Raw genomic sequence first — 16,992 nt, 5'->3', positions numbered from 1 at the left:
GAAAATTGTCCTTTTTCTCACTTCACAAAGCTGTATTTTTGTCTTGTAGGTACGAATCACCAGAAATTGCTCTTAATTGTGGCATCATGCTGCGGGAATGTATTCGACATGAACCATTGGGAAAAATTATACTGTGGACTGAGCCATTTTATGATTTCTTCAGATATGTGGAAATGTCAACATTTGACATTGCTTCTGATGCATTTGCTACATTCAAGGTAGCTAGAAATTCGTTTTCTAGAAATTGGGTTTTGTATTTTTGCACTGGCATGTTAAGTATTTAAGGGAGCACATTGAAACGCTGCGATGATGCAACCTTTTTTCACAAGTGCAGGGAATTTTGCACAAGTTTAACATTCTCCAAGTATTGTATAACATTCAGTAATTTTTAAACTAATCCTTTATAGTCATTCTAATTTTGTACCATTGTGACTAAGTTATAATATATCTCATTTGTCTTCAGGATTTACTTACACGACACAAACTACTGAGTGCAGAATTTTTAGAACAGTATTATGACCGAGTAAGTAAATGTATTCTGCTTTTGGTTGTGGACGTACGATGATAACCTTTTTGCTCATTATTTTCATGTTTAAAATAGCATCTAAGGAGCATAGGTGTTTGGAAAAGCTCTGAATGTCTAAAACATTGATCGTGTGGGAGAGAAGAGAAGGAAAGGAGATTGAAAGATCATTGTGTTTTCCACTGTCCAATGCTTAGTATGCCATTAAGTTTTTTTGCATTTTGAAGTATCTTTAAATTTTAATCTGCAGAAAAGGATCAACTAAATTACACACAGTTTTCAACTGAATTTGGATGTTTCCGTAACTCTAAATGAAAAGATTAATGGAATTTGAAGTTGGATTGTTATGTTTGGTAAATTAAAACATACTAATACTTACTGGATGTTTAGGGAGGGAAACATAATCTGTGGAGCTGAAATGGAGGGAGGGAGGCAGATATGCACACATTGCTTGTGTGGCAGTTCATAAATCACAGGAGCAGAATTAGGCCATTTGACCCATCTAATCTATTCTGCCATTCAATCTTGTTTGTTATATCTTTCCCTCTCCACCCCATTCCCTTACCTTCTCCCCGTAACCTTTGACACCCTTACTAATCAAGAACCTGTCAATCTCCATTTTAAAAATACCTAATTAGTTAGCCTCCACAACCATCTGTGGCAATGTATTCCACAGACTAACCACCCTAACTAAAGAAATTCTTCCTTGTCTCCTTTCAAAGCTACGTCCTATTATTCTGAGGCTGTGTCCTCTGGTCTTAGAGCCTCCCAGTAGAAGGGATTAGCACAGGTTAAAATGGTAGGGGGGAATATACATAGTTGGGAAAGAGAGCATTGTTGGGGTAGTGTTACAGAGGCAGGCAGTGTTTTTAAATTATTTTGGATTGGTCTTCACATTAAAAAACAGTTCAAAGATATCCAATAGTTGTCTGCAGGCTGCAGGGAGCAATCTCTCACTCAAAAATACTAAGCAAACTTGTGGGACAGAAAATCAACAAGTTCCCTAAAACTGATGGATTGCATCCTGTGACATTAAATAGAATTACTGTAGCGATGGTTAATTTGTATCAGGGGTATGGGGAGAGAGTGGATAAGTGGCGATGAGGCAAAGATTTGATCAGCCTTGATCTTACTGAATGGCAGAGTAGGCTCAAGGGGCTGACTCACCAATTCCTGTTCATGTTTCTTATGTTGACATGTCACATAATTTGTCTTAAATTAGAGGATAATATCAGTTGAGCAAGAAAAAGCGATATCTTGTGAAAGCCTTAAAAAAAAAAAAAAAGGGTGAACTAGCTTTAAAAAAAAAATCCAACTTCGTTCATTATCACCGAATCATTGAAATTGGTTAGAAATGGGACTTTTTCTGTGGAGATTGCGGAATTTTACAATAAGGTATTTTATGTAACTTATGTTTATGGAGAGCACATGGCATTGTCATGGCAGCTAGCGAGGAGGAAATCAAAAGGAATATAGCCTGTATCGTGAGAGGTGCAAGGTTTTAAGGAGATGTGCATATCCATATGCATGTCCAAAAGTATTTTAAATGCCACTAATGTATCTGCCTCATCTATCACCCCCGGAGTCGCGTACCAGGCACTCTCCATCCTCTATTTTAAAACAAACGTACTCCTTTAAAATTTGCCCCTTTCGCCTTAAAGCTATGCCCTCTAACATTTGTTTTTTCCATCCCCGAAAAAAAATTCTGACTGCCTCTTATTTTATAGACTTCTATCAGGTCTCCTCGCAACCTCCGACTTTACAGAGAAAATAATCCAAGTCTGTCCAACCTCTCCCTGTAGCTAATACCCTCTAATCGAGGCTTCATTCTGGTGAACCACCTCTGCATCCTTTTGAAAGCCTCCACATTGTTCCTGTAATGGGGCATTCAGAACTGGACACAATACTCCAAATGCGGTCTAACCAAAACCCTAAAAATCGTGACTTCATTTCTCTTGCACTCAATGCTCCGACCGATGAAAGCAAGCAAACAAACCATATGCCTTCTTTTCGACTCTATCTACTTGTGTTGCCACTTTCAGGGAATTATGGTCTTTGTGATTACAAGTTCCCTCTGTATTTCAATGCTGTTAAGGGTCATGCCATTTATTGTATATTTTCCCCTTCCCTTTGACCTCCCAAAGTGCAACTCCTCATTCTTGCTCGGATTAAACTCTATCTGCCATTTCTCTGCCCATTTCTGTAGCTGATCTATAACCTGCTGTATACTTTGACAGCCGTCCTCAAGTCCACAACCCCAACAATCTTGGTGTCATCTGTAAACATACTAACCAACCCGTCTACGTTTACGTCCTAGTCATATTTGCACGTGGGAGACGGGAAATAGATTTCATATGTGGTTATAATGTATTGCTAATAGTTTATAAAAAGTTGTTACATGTTTAAGGCAGACATAGTCCCTGTGTAATGTTATGTTGGAAAAATATTACTATTATTATGTGAATAAGTTATCTGCCCTGTTTCTTCCAACCATGTTAAACTTTGAGTCGTAAAAAATTCAATATAAATCATTGTGGACATTGTTCTTCAATTCCAGTTTAACTTTTTTCCAACAATTATATGAAGGCTTTATTATGCCCAATAAATAAAATGGCAAACTGAGGATGCTAGAGTTAACATGCAATTTATATACCCAGACAAAAAGGTAACCCACTTATTTTTTTAAATCATCACCATTTTCCATGAGAATGCAATCACCTTTCATGATTTTTTGTATTTTACACATTTGATGCAGTTGAAATTTGAAAGTAGACACAAAGAAACAGATCAGTTGAGAATACTTTGTCATAAATAATATTCTATGGTAGTGATCTGTGACAAAGGAGAATGAAAAGTATTAGAACAATTATCCCCTGTGAAAGATAAAGCAGTGCCGGAGAAAGTTGCAAAACAAACTTGTAAGATAAATGTTGAGCTTCCTAATGTAAACTCAAACGATACATTTATCAATCACTTGCGGATTCTTTAAAAATCTATCTTGTAATAACGAGGGTAAAGTTGATTCAAATGGTTCAAGTATATGAAAGCTGTTGTGACTGGCACAAGACTGCCCTCTTGTGATAATTCTTTGCATCGTTCTATCTTCCTTGTAGAAACAGAACCTGAGCTTGGTGAAAATATGTTGGCATGTTATTTGGTCTACTATTGTTCTATGCATTTATAAGTTTGTGCTGCTTTGAGAGGAATAAGTTATCTTCTGTCTTAACATTACAAGTCATGATACTTGACCGGGTTAACCATCTGTAATTTATTGCAGTTCTTTAGCGAATATGAGAAGTTGCTCCATTCAGAAAACTACGTCACAAAAAGGCAGTCTCTGAAGGTAAGTCATTTTGCACGTGGAGCAGCAGAGTTATAATATCTAATAACTTTAGCAAAATAAATGTAAGTATGTTGATGCAAAGACGCTGGAACGTAAAATTGTCCCAGGCACCACTACATGTATCTTGCACTCAAGGCATAATTGCATACAATGCCAGTACACGGATGTTCAAAATACTAGTTTAAATGGCTGCTCTGATATGTGTAATTACTACTGAATCACAACCAGACCGAAAGTAAACCAGAAACCATGTTATGTTTCTCATCAGGACGGCTGTATCCTTGGGTTGAATATTTTTTATGCAATTTGAATGCAATGGATTTGAATTGTATGCCCTAGTTAATTTCTTTACATTTTAGCCTGCAAAAATAAATAATTTGCTCCTCAAAAATAATTGTGAAGTGGTAAACTGGTTGCTTGGAGGTCATGAGGGGGGCGAATCTGTGTTTTTTTTGTTGCCACAGTGGAGGCCATGTCAGTGGATATTTTTAAGACAGATAGATAGAATCTTGATTAGTACAGGTGTCAGAGGTTATGGGGAGAAGGCAGGAGAATGGGGTTAGGAGGGGGAGATAGATCAGCCATGATTGAATGGCGGAGTAGACTTGATGGACTGAATGGCCTAATGCTACTCCTATCACTCGCTTATGACCGTATATTCTCAAACATGGTGAAAGCCACTTCTGAGGAAGTTCTAATGTTTGTGTTGTCATTTGTGAGCAGAGCACCAAGGCACATTCCTTGTATATGCACATACTTGGCCAATAAACTTATTCATTCATCAAGCTGATAGCTGCAGGAATCCCAATGGCATTGTTGTAGGTACAAGGACGTTCAGCTTCAATTATCTTACCTTTGTTATAAAGTCAAAAATGATGACATTGAGTTCTCTATCTGATTTGATAGAGACATATCAAATAGAGACATTTGATATGGAACATAAAGGAAGATCTGAAGAATAATTGGACCTGGACTGATAACGAGGCAAGTAAAATTTGGACTGTACAAGTGGCAGACAAATTACCATCTCCCACATAGGTTGCACTTGATATTTAGTGGCATGATTATTATCACCATTGAAGAGATCCAAAGGTTGCATATTCTTTGGTGAGTGACTTGCCTCAAGTTGCAAAGACCCTTCTGCACTTATTAAGAATAAATTTGTACAGTGATGAAACACCTTCAACTTTCTTGAGCAACTGCAATGATTCCAGAAGATGACTCACTATCACCTTTAGATGGGCAACACATGTTGGTCAATGCTGAGAAGGTCCCTTGGATAAAGCAAAACAGTGTGACTGTCTCTAAATGATTATAACTTAAGACTAACAATCAGGACTCCCCTTGTCCTGTTCAAATATCTTGTTCTTTTGAAATGGAGCTCCCAGTTTGGAATAAATATATAATTACAAATGTTATATTTTGAATTTTCATGTATCAGCCATTGGCAAATGTCTACATTTTGTTAACTTGATCAGTTTTTTAAAATGACAATTTATTTGCTTTTATGTAGTTACTTGGGGAACTTTTACTGGATAGACATAATTTCACTATTATGACAAAATATATCAGCAAACCAGAGAACTTGAAGTTGATGATGAATCTCCTGCGTGACAAAAGCCGCAACATTCAGTTTGAGGCCTTCCATGTGTTTAAGGTAAAACCATACAATCATTTACCTTGGGGATAGGAGCACGCAAAGTTATAAAGCACAAAGCTTAGTGATGTCTTGGTTATGTGTCAGTATCACTCTGGCTCTTGTCTCTGTGTCAGAGTCATGAGCAGAAATTCCACTTGACGTTAAACACAAACTAACACGAATATACCACGATTTGCCAGTGCCAAGCAGATAGTAAACTAAGAATTTGTCTCTCTGTTTAGATGGCCATAAAAAAATTCCACAGAACAAATAGGGGTGTTCTCCTGTGTCCTGGCTTTGTCTCGGACACAGGAGAACACTAGCCTTTTCCACTAGTCTTCTATATGCACTACTGAAATAATTGCAATTACTTAATCGTTGCTGCTTGTGTACAAATTGGGTGCTCTTTGTGTCAACAGAGCAGAAACAATTTGTGAGGTATTTGGCTTTTGATTTGTAGTATGATATCAAAAGGAAAAGTGGCATAGTTGGTTTATTTGGTCTTTGCAAAAAAGTAATCCAGCATTGAGATTTTAGCCAATATTGCTTGTTGAGTATTAATTTTTGTATTGAGCAGTTTTGAAAAAAATATTGCTGTTCTATATTCTCAAAGACTAAATTGAATACGTGTCAAACTTTGAAAAATGAATTTGTTTAGGCTAATGTGAAAGATGGCTACAAAGGGTTGCATTTAAAAGATTACATAAATTGGAGCTGGGTAGAATTTAGAATATCAAGGTGTGATTTAATAGTTATCGTATATAGGAAAACTGATAGAGTAAGTGAGCTTTTTGTTTATGGGCTACTCTGCAAATTGCATTTTGTGTGTCGATTGTTAATTTTAAATGACTATCAAAGATCTGTCAATGCATCAAGGGTAGAATGGTTCATGATGTTTAACACAGATCATTCACGATCTCTGTCAGAATAAACATGAAGCTAAATGGTCCTCTATCATTCCCTTGTTCAAAATACACATTCAATCAGCAACAGAACTTTTCTGAAGAATTTGAGGTATAATGACATTATTTATTTGTTATTATAAGCAATCTCTATAAATAACGTGCAAGTATGAACATTTCAGCCTGTGTCAACCCTCTGGATTAGGGAAAAGCCAATTCTGCTATTTGTCTTTGTTTAAATCAAAAACACATCTTTCTATTTCTACCTAAAGTGAGTAGCACAGCACTAACTTGCTGCTAGATGCCAATTATCTAACCTTATTGAATTTATCTATTTTGGTTTGTGCATGAATGTAGTGCATACAATTACCCTGCTTTTGAGTCTATTTTGTGGCAATGATTTTTACCATTTCCCAACAATGTAGGTAATGGCTGAAACCAATCCCTTTGTGATAATATTAGTCAAATCTCACAGAACAGAACAACCCATCTCTTTTATTAAAAACATTATTAAAGCAGGGAAAACACTGCAAAAAAGAAACAAGATGACAAGAAACTACTGAAGATTACATGTAAAATACTATAAACGGCTGTACATTATTTTGACTTCTGCACTTTGTATCTAACAGCCTTAACACTTCACCAAATGACAACTACAACACATATTTATCTAACTCTGTGCTGTCAGCTCTGTCTGCAGTTCCTTTACAAGCTGTTAATACCAAATATACTTCACTCTGACTGTGCAGGCAGTTTACTCATCCTTGACTATCTGCTCGGCGCCAAGATTTGTCCTAAACTCATCTTGCTTTCCAATCCGAAAGTGCACACCCATCATCACTTTGTTCACAACCTGCTTTGAAACTGTCATTTTGTTTATCTGCTAAAGATTGTGTCCAAATGTTTGATTATCACAATAAAGATGCTTTGAGTGATAATCATCTTTACATTCTGCAAGGTTGGTGGATGCGGTTCACTACAGTGATTCTGACCTTTTGAACATTTACACCACTTTACCACTTCAAAGGTCTGTTGGGGTTAGAAGCAGGCACAACAGAAGCACCTTGTTTATATGCCCATTTGTACATTTCTGGTGGCGTTACCACAATGCAAGCGTCCAGGGAGAGTCTTGTGTTTGTACCATCAAGTTCTTTAGGATTTCATGTCACTTTATAGTCTGCTTGAAAAATTCAGCACAGCCATCTTCCGTTCCCCTGGGTAGAACTTGGTTACCATATTTTTAGTTCACTGGGAGTTCGATGTGTTTTTTGCTGAGGGTTCACCACAACAGTTAAATTACTAGATTAATTTAATGGGTTAAAAATGTTTCGAGCACCACATGTGGTTGGCAGTTAGTTTTTTGAGGGTGTGCAGGAGAAAGAATTCCACTTAGCTTGTACAGCAACAGCCTCCTTTGAAGTGTAACTGCAAACCATCCACTGAACCCAACAGTGAATGGGAAAAAAACCTATGTGATCAAGTGCATCGTCATTTTACTCTCCAATATTGTACTCCACCAGCTGCAATGGATAGCAAAATTTGGGATTAAACAAAACTACTGTTGAATCCAATTAAACCAGTTGCACAATAGGTGCATTTAGTTGTAAAAACCAATGCATTATACATTTCTGTTTAAGAATGGATAAAACTGTGTATTAACTGGATATTTGGTATCAACTGTCAATGTATATTAATCAGTCATAAAGTGATACAACACAACAGGCCCTTTTGCCCAACTTGTCGATGCTAATTAAGTTGCCTACCTTAACTAGTTCTGTTTGCCAGCTTTTGTCACATATCCCTCTAAACCTTTCCTATCCATGTGCCTGTTCAAATGTCACTTAAATGTTGTAAATGTATTTGTCTCTTCCACTTCCTCCGACAGCTCGTTCCACATACCCATCACCTTCTGTTTAAAAAAAGTTGCCCTTCAGATCCCTTTAAATCTTTCCCCTCACCGTAAATCAATGCCCCTTAAGTTTAGATTTCCCCTACCCTAGGAGAGGATAGTGACCATTCCCCTTATTGTTTTCTTGTGTTTTTTTACTGACTTGGTAAGGTCACCCTCAGCCTCTTCTGGAGCTAAAAGACCTAGCCTATCCAATCTCTCCTTGTAGCGCAAGGTCCTTGTGAATCTTTGCTACACCGTTGCAGCTTAATGGCATACTTTCTACAGCTAGGTAACCACAACTATGCACACTAATCCTTAGTGTGGTCTCACCAACCTCTAATACAGTTGTAATGTGACCTTTCAACTCTTATTCTCAATGTACTGACCAATTCAAGCAAATGTGCCAGACACCACCTTCACCTCCCTATGTGTGTTGCAACTTTCAGACAATTATGTATTTCTACCTGGATCTCGCTGATTTACAATACTCTTTAGTGCCTTTCCATTTATGATGTAAGGCTGGTTTAATTTGCCAAAATGCAACACTTTGATCGAGGTAAATTCCATCTGTCAAAATTCATTGGTAAACATGTTGGCAAAGAATAATTTAAGCTTTTGAACTCTGTATATGTATATCAAAATGATTACATGAGGAATTTAGTTCCTACATTATCATTGCAGGTTGGTTGCTAATTAAAACAAAAGATTGAATTTGTGTAAATATACAGTTGTTTGAAATAAGGTTAGTATTTACATACGTTCAGCAATTTATTTGAAGAATGCTAATCCAAAGATCTAATGTGTTCTCTTTAGGTGTTTGTGGCCAATCCAAATAAGACTCAGCCAATTCTGGATATCTTGCTGAAAAACCAGACTAAACTCATAGAGTTTCTCAGCAAGTTCCAGAATGACAGGACCGAAGATGAACAATTCAATGATGAGAAGACTTACTTGGTCAAACAGATCCGAGATCTAAAGAGACCGGCTCCCCAGGAATCATAAAGCTATGTTATCAAACAGAACTTAAGCAACTGCTGTCTATTATTGAACATCAAGCACCCTTACTCGATTCTTAAGGATTACTGCTAATCTGCTGTCCAGTGAACGGTTTTTGTTTTTTTTTGTTTTGAACTCAAAGATGAAATTTAGCTGCTGCTTTCCTGCACATTAGAGCACAACACGGACTTTCTCTGGAGTTTTTTTTTGTTATTGAAACGAATCAAACACACTGTCTTATGGTTTAACATTGGTGAAGGGGTTCTTAGAAAACAGTGCCCTCCATAATGTTTGGGACAAAGACCCATCATTTATTTATTTGCCTCTGTACTCCACAATTTTAGATTTGTAATAGACAAATCACATGTGCTTAAAGTACACATTGTCAGATTTTAATAAAGGCCATTTTTATACATTTTGGTTTCAGCATGTAGAAATTACAGCAGTGTTTATACATAGTCCCCCCATTTCAGGGCACCATAATGTTTGGGACACAGGAATGTCATGTAAATGAAAGTAGTCTTGTTTAGTATTGTGATGCATATCCTTTGCATGCAATCATTCAAGCAATGACTGCTTGAAGTCTGCGATTCTTGGACATCACCAGTTGCTGGGTGTCTTCTCTGGTGATGCTCTGCCAGGCCTGTATTGTAGCCATCTTTAGCTTATGCTTGTTTTGGGGGCTAGTACCCTTCAGTTTTCTCTTCAGCTTATAAAAGGCATGCTCAATTGGGTTCAGATCGGGTGATTGACTTGGCTACTCAAGAATTGCCATTTTGTAGCTTTGAAAAACTCCTTTGTTGCTTCAGCAGTATGTTTGGGATCATTTTCCTGCTGTAGAATGAACTGCCGGCCAATGAGTTTTGAGCCATTTTTTGGAACTTGAGCAGATAGGATGTGTCTATACACTTCATAATTCATTATGCTACTACCATCAGCAGTTGTATCATCAATGAAGATAATTGAGCCATACCTTCAGCAGCCATACATGCCTAGGCCAAAACACCCCTACCACCGTGTTTCACAGATGAGGTGGTATGCTTTAGATCTTGGGCAGTTCCTTCTCTCTTCCATGCTTTGCTTTTGCCATCACTCTGATATAACTTAATCTTCGTCTCATCTGTCCACAAGACTTTTTTCCAGATCTGTGGTTTTAAGTACTTCTTGGCAAACTGTAACCGGGCCACCCTATTTTTGCGGATAACCAGTGATTTGCATCTTGCGATGTAGCCTCCGTATTTCTGTTCTCTTCTGTGGACAGTGGTCATTGACAAATCCACACCTGACTCCTGAAGAGTGTTTCTGATCTGTCGGACAGGTGTTTGGGGATTTTTCTTTATTATAGGGAGAATTCTTCTGTCGTCAGTTGTGGAAGTCTTACTTGGCCTGCCAGTCACTTTGCGATTATTAAGCTCACCAGTGCTCTCTTCTTAATGATGTTCCAAACAGTTGATTTTGGTAAGTCTAAGGTTTGGCTGATGTCTCTAACAGTTTCATTCTTGTTTCTCAGTCCATTTTGGCTTCTTTGACTTTCATTGGCACAACTTTGGTCCTCATGTTGATAAACAGCAACAAAAGTTTCCAAAGGCGATGGAAAGACCGGAGGAAAGACTTGGTGCTGAGAGCTCTCTTGTACCTGCATTAAGGAGGCAATTAAACACACCTGAGCAATTACAAAAGCCTGTGAAGCCATGTATCCCAAACATTATGGTGCCTGAAATGGGGGGACTATGTATAAATACTGCTGTAATTTCTAAATGTTGAAACCAAAATGTATTAAAAAATTCCTTTATTAAAATCTGACAATGTGTACTTTAACCACATGGTTTTTTTCTATTACAAATCTCAAATTGTGGAGGATAGAGGCAAATAAATAAATGATGGATCTTTGTTCCAAACATCATGGAGGGCACTTTATGTAAAGAGATAGAAAATTAGAATGGTTGATAAAAGGTAAACAACAGTAAAACCAAAGTTGCATGCCAGGTTTTTAATCCACTTAGCAACTGAGATATAAACTGGTAATGGATTTGATCTGTACTAACAGTTAAAGACCCTCACCACAGTCATAAGGGGTTAAAGTGTTGAATCGCCATGCTGTTGATTTTTCTTTTTGAACTTGTGATTTAATTTAGTTGGGAATATTTTTCTACGATCTGTTTGCTCAAGTCTTTTAATAGCATTTGCTCACAATATAATTTAAAGTAGGCTCAACCCTAATGTGAAGTGGGGAGAGAATTTAATGAATACCCTACTTTCCATCATGCAATGCTGTGTTTCACAGCCCTGGGGGAATCTGGCTTACAATATTGTGGCATAGAGTTTTCCCTGGTGTTTTTCGAGTCAAGTGTGCCCCAAATGCAGCACTTCTGTGATACCAGGGAAACTTTATTGATGAAGAAATTGATACAGATAAAATGCTGCCACCACCTCCCAACCTCTCTTTCTTGCTTCGCTTCCCCACCTTCCCCCACCAGCATCACACCACAAACACACACATTCCTCCTACAGAATGTTGTGTGTTTGCCAGCAGGATTTTTTTGCATAGTTGTACACAATTCATAATCCTGGCAAAGAATTGTCGATCTGTGAAACGTCCCTCCCTCCCAACCCCACCCCAGGCCACTGTGGGATGTGATAGTCTCCCTGAGAGTATTCGCTGACTTTTAAGGAGAACAAATTTGTGTGATAAGGGTTGTTCTTGCAGGGAGAATGATGTACATACACATTTCATTAGTTTATAGATTTTTGCAGGTCATTTGATTTTCAACAATTGACAGAATAGATGCATTCGAACATATTTTAGCCATGTTAATTTTAATTAAAACTATTTTCTGTTTTGGAGTTAGCTTTGCAACTCTGCACTTCATTGGAGGGATTTGCCAGTTCCTTGTACATAACTCTTAGGCCGCTCAGTTCTAAAAATAATTTTGTACAGTGGAGGAATGTTATTGTATTAGTCTAACTATTTACTTAATATTGAGTTTTGCATATGAATGCTGGTATGTAATTTGAATATTTCTGCTGATCCCATGAAATTGCTGATTTAATATTTGTAGTAGAACAGCACTCAAACACAAATTCCATACTTAAGCTATTTGTTGAAGAGCTGCCATGATCAGGATAGGCTAACATATTAACTGGATGCAACCACCCTTCATCTCTCACCTTGCCAAAAAAAACTGGATTTATCTTTACTAACAGTGAACCCATCACATTCAGGTACTATATTTGAGACCTTAAAATTGGCTAAATAATCCTGCAGAAAAGTTCTTTGCTTATGTGTCCTTAATGTAAGTTTACCTAAAGGTTGTAATATCGAATGTTACCATACCAATTTTTAAACACTGAGACCTTGCCTTGAAATGTGTGTTGGCTTTTAGATTCCAGAGCAACAGGCTTTTCACTTTTGTGAACTCGGATGATAGAAAATATCTGAAAGAAGTTTGTATAATTTTTTAAAAAACATCCTTGCTACAATGTTTTCTTTTGGGATGTACTGAGATAGATATAGTAAATGTTCCACAGCCAATGTACACTGACCACACTCTTTAAAGAAAAATAATTTTAAAACATTGCAAAAACCACCATGAAATATTTTATTATCGTCCTCTTGTCAATTGCATATTAAATCAAAGGATCTTGTGCTTCTGATTCTAGAAATAGAGTTACTGCAGAACTAGATTATTTAAAGATCCCTTTAATATTGGTATCTTTGACGCTTCAACTTCAGGATAGATGTAATGCAAGTTTTGTCAGTGTGGGAGGAGTTAATAATCTATCCCTCGTCTGCAACTTGGCAGTGATATTGCTTATATTTTACACCTGGATACTTATGTCTGCATTCTGTGTTTCTGTATACGGTTTAGCCACCTCATTCACACATGCACAGAGTTTTTAAGGATATATGTAGAGCCGCCACTGTATCTGGAAACGGCTTTTGTTTTATTAGGAATGTCGATAGGCATTGTTTTTTATTTGATGGCGACATACTCAATGGAAAGCATTTACTTTACTGGCTGTTCTGCAAGTATGCCATTGTACTAAGAATTGGAAGCCATGCATTACTGAGTAATAACTTGCTTTGCAATCCATAATCACAATTGGGTTGTATATGAAAGCATGAGTTCACTTTAGGAAGATGCCAAATATATGAACAACTTAAGATAGCATGAGTCTAGTTAAAACCTTCATAAGCTGATACAGGTTAGCCATATGTATATTCAAATGATGCTGCAATTATAAATAATATGAAGCTGTTACACTGGAATCTTCAAGTAATTGTGAAATATTGCCCTCCAAAGATATTTCTGCAGGATATGAGCACAATTTTTGAACAACTAGAACTGATTTACAAATAGTAAATCTTTTTAAACATGTCCTGTCTCATTAGAAAACATAGTTTAACATCAGAACCTCTGGCCCCAAGGATACAAATAAATTTTGATTAAACATCCAATGTTTCAGTGTTTTGATTTTCTAGTTTAAACCAAGAATTATGTCGAGGAAAATGCAATTGAATCATTTTGAATGTTTTCAGCAGTAATGTGTATCTAATATCTGCACTTCTCTCTTTTGAATCTCTTGCAAATAACCAGTTTCCTTAGGCTGATTTAAAATGGTCCCCATCTATTATTAGATGCTTTGTCCCAATGTGATGCAGCAACTCTCCAGATGGCCCAAAAGAGTTCCTTATTCAGATACCAGAAACTGGAATTTAAAGAACAAAGTTTGTGTTTTTTGGTTAAAGACCAACACACTTTATTTTTCTCTTGGACCAAATTGGATTGGAAAATGTGAAATGCATGATACCTAATCACCGAACGTATCATTCTCAGCTCCTTAGTCTACAGCATTCAACTAAAAATGCGAATGTCGGAGAAGATTTATATTATTCAACTTTATTTGGGTATAAACAGTTTATAATTAATACTGGCTAAGTATGCTGACAAAAAACACCCAAGGGTATTTAACACCACTCAGAGTTCATTTCTTGGAGCAGTACCAAGGAAAACTACTTTGAATCATAGACCGTCATCTAAATCTTTCCAAGTCGTTCTTCATTAATCCTACAGCAACCATAAAGTGTAAGATCACGGTAACTTATCTCCAGATGGTCTGTACTTAATTTTAAGCATCATACTACTGCAGGTTAAAGACCCGTTTGTATTTGCAGTAAATGTTTTTTTTAACTTGCTATAATAGAATCTCTCGGAGAAGTTATTATAGTCAAAGAAATAGATAAATATTCAGAAATGTTACTGATCTTCAAAGGAATGATTGATTTACAGGACATTGAATTCTCCAATTTTAGGTAACTAACCAACAAGCCCATCTTCCTCCATTCACTGCACCCAAACTGAATGTACTCCCTTTTCTCCCACTATCTTGTCCCACCCACCCCTCCCCCTGTCCCCTTCCATCTATACCCCTTCCATCCCCATCTATACCCCTTCCTCTGGCCTTGCACTCCACACCTCCTCTGTCCTTGCAGCCTTTTGTCTCCTGTGCCTCCTTGGTCTTTGTCCACCTATCTGCCACTCAAACCTCCCTCGCCTGCATCAACCTATCACTTGGCCAGTCTTGTCTCACCCCCCACCTCTCTTCCAGCATTCTTCTCACTACAATCAGCCCGAAGAAGGGTCCCAACATGAAATGTTGCATATCAATGCCTTCCAGAGATTCTGGCTGACCCACGGAGTTCCTCCAGCTCTGTAGGGCCCTGACCTTAAAACATCCCCTATGCATGTTCACTTTGTCTCTTTTTTTGTAAACTTGCATCGGCAGTTCCTTGTGTCTATCATTGTCTGCATATTCTCCCTGGGTATGTACAAGTTTTTTCCCATATTCTAAAATTAGTTGGGAGGTCACTGGAAATTGTCCCCTCTATAAATGGGTGGTAAGAGAATAAATCCATCCATCCATCAATAAATTATCATCAACTCACACACTGACAAAACTTGCATTACATCTACCCTGAAGTTGAGGCGTCAAAGATCTCCATCCAACAGATCTATGTCATTTCAATCTTTCCCAATTCCACCAAAATGCAATTCCACCAAAGATTGGGCTATTTGCAAAGTAACTAATCAGACCCATTGCATTTCCATCCAAATTGCTTAATGAAAATATGGAAATAATCCTCCACAGTTGTCTCTCCTCATTCTTCAGCCTTGGCAATTTCCTTGTAAATATCCTTGCACCCTCTCTCGTCCTTCCTGCAACTACAGAGCACATGCGGTGTGATTCAATAGATTTCATGTTACCATTTGGTGGGCCAAGGATGTATTCCTCATGAACTTATGCAGTATTTTTTATCATTTGTTCAAGGGATGTGGGCTTCATAGACTGAGCCAGCACTTCATTTCCCATCCTGAATAACTTGAGAAGCTGGTGATGAACTACCTTCTTGAATATGGCAGCTGCCATCCTGAATCCTAGGATGTGGATAACTGACCTCCAACAAGAACAATCATATGCTTTTGTACGAGGTATAACTCCAAATGATGAAATGCTTTCTTCTTTATGGCTACTATCTTCATTTGTCAGCACAATCCAACAATTGTCCATCAGGGAAACTAAACACAGTGGTTTAGCTCTTTAATTATATTAGGGTGGAAGAGTGCTGTGGCAGTCCCAAGGGAAGAGTAAAACATATGAGGTGCATAGAAAGGGTAGGTGGTAGGAAACCTGTCCCTATAGTAGAGGTAGCTAAAAGTAGAGGGCAAGGATTTAGGGTAAGAGGTTATGTTTAAAAACAATAACTTTAGTCCATCAACATTTATATAGTTTTTTTAAAAAAAGTGGTGACTTAATGGGAGAGTGCACATTAAAAATCATTAGAAGAGACTAGTGAAACTCCAGATTCAGGGACAGTTTCTTCTCAGTTGTTATTAGGCAACTACTAGACAACTAGAGAGTGGTCCTGAGCTACCATCTACCTCGTTGGAGACCCTCGGACTATCTTTAATCAGACTTTACTGGACGTTATGTTGCACTGAACTTTATTCTCTTTATCCTGTATGTGTACACTGTGGATGCATTTGATTGTTATCGTATATAGTCTTAGCGGTGACTGGATAGCATGCATCAAAAAACGATTTTCACTGTACCTTCCTTGGTACATGTGACAATAAACTGAAGGCCAAGGTGTGCAAGACTGCCGATTCAATGCTGGGATCTTGGTTTACCATAGTTGGTCATTGAGGGCTAGCATGGACATGGTAGGCTGAAGGGCCTCCTTTTCTTTGCTGAATGACTCAATGATTTCCTTATGAGGTAGAAGGGGAGATATCAGAACAAGTGACCCCCAAGCCCACCAACAAGATTGTCGCTTCCATATTAATTTTAATACAATTGATGTACAATAAGAATACAAAATTAAGTTTTCTCTAATGTTTTGCATTAAATCTCCTTAATTAGCTGAATATAGTTTTAGCTTGTGGTTGTGAGGGGAGGGAGATATTTTTAAAAATGTAATGCAGCTTCGTATTAAATCTTGTACAAGTTAGTTATGAGAATATGTGAAGGGTGTGCTAATCCTGATTACTTGGGCTCAGTATTATAGAAGTTTGACATTTTTTTTGTTTTTTTGTAGTTTGAAAACTTGGCAATGGTTAATCCATTCTAATTTTACAGGGAATACTGTAAATTCATTGAATGAACAAAACTAGCTTTTAGATCAGGATTATTGATATC

At 37.5% G+C, this 16,992-nt stretch overlaps 1 protein-coding gene across 2 annotated transcripts in view; it reads left to right on the top strand.

Moving 5' to 3' along the window:
* Positions 1–13,748, top strand: part of cab39 (calcium binding protein 39) — a 60,339-nt gene extending 46,591 nt beyond the window's left edge. For both annotated transcript variants that reach the window (XM_078410818.1, XM_078410817.1), the window contains exons 5-9: positions 50–218; positions 464–523; positions 3,801–3,866; positions 5,380–5,523; positions 9,112–13,748. In XM_078410818.1, coding sequence (XP_078266944.1) covers positions 50–218; positions 464–523; positions 3,801–3,866; positions 5,380–5,523; positions 9,112–9,300 — 628 coding nt within the window. In that variant the 3' untranslated portion in view covers positions 9,301–13,748. The remainder of the gene's footprint in view (positions 1–49; positions 219–463; positions 524–3,800; positions 3,867–5,379; positions 5,524–9,111) is intronic.
* The last annotated feature ends 3,244 nt before the right edge of the window (positions 13,749–16,992 follow it).

The sequence above is a fragment of the Rhinoraja longicauda genome, chromosome 13, assembly GCF_053455715.1.
Source record: "Rhinoraja longicauda isolate Sanriku21f chromosome 13, sRhiLon1.1, whole genome shotgun sequence".
In the NCBI taxonomy this organism is placed as follows: domain Eukaryota; kingdom Metazoa; phylum Chordata; class Chondrichthyes; order Rajiformes; family Arhynchobatidae; genus Rhinoraja; species Rhinoraja longicauda.
This window is presented reverse-complemented; position numbering and strand designations above follow the sequence as displayed.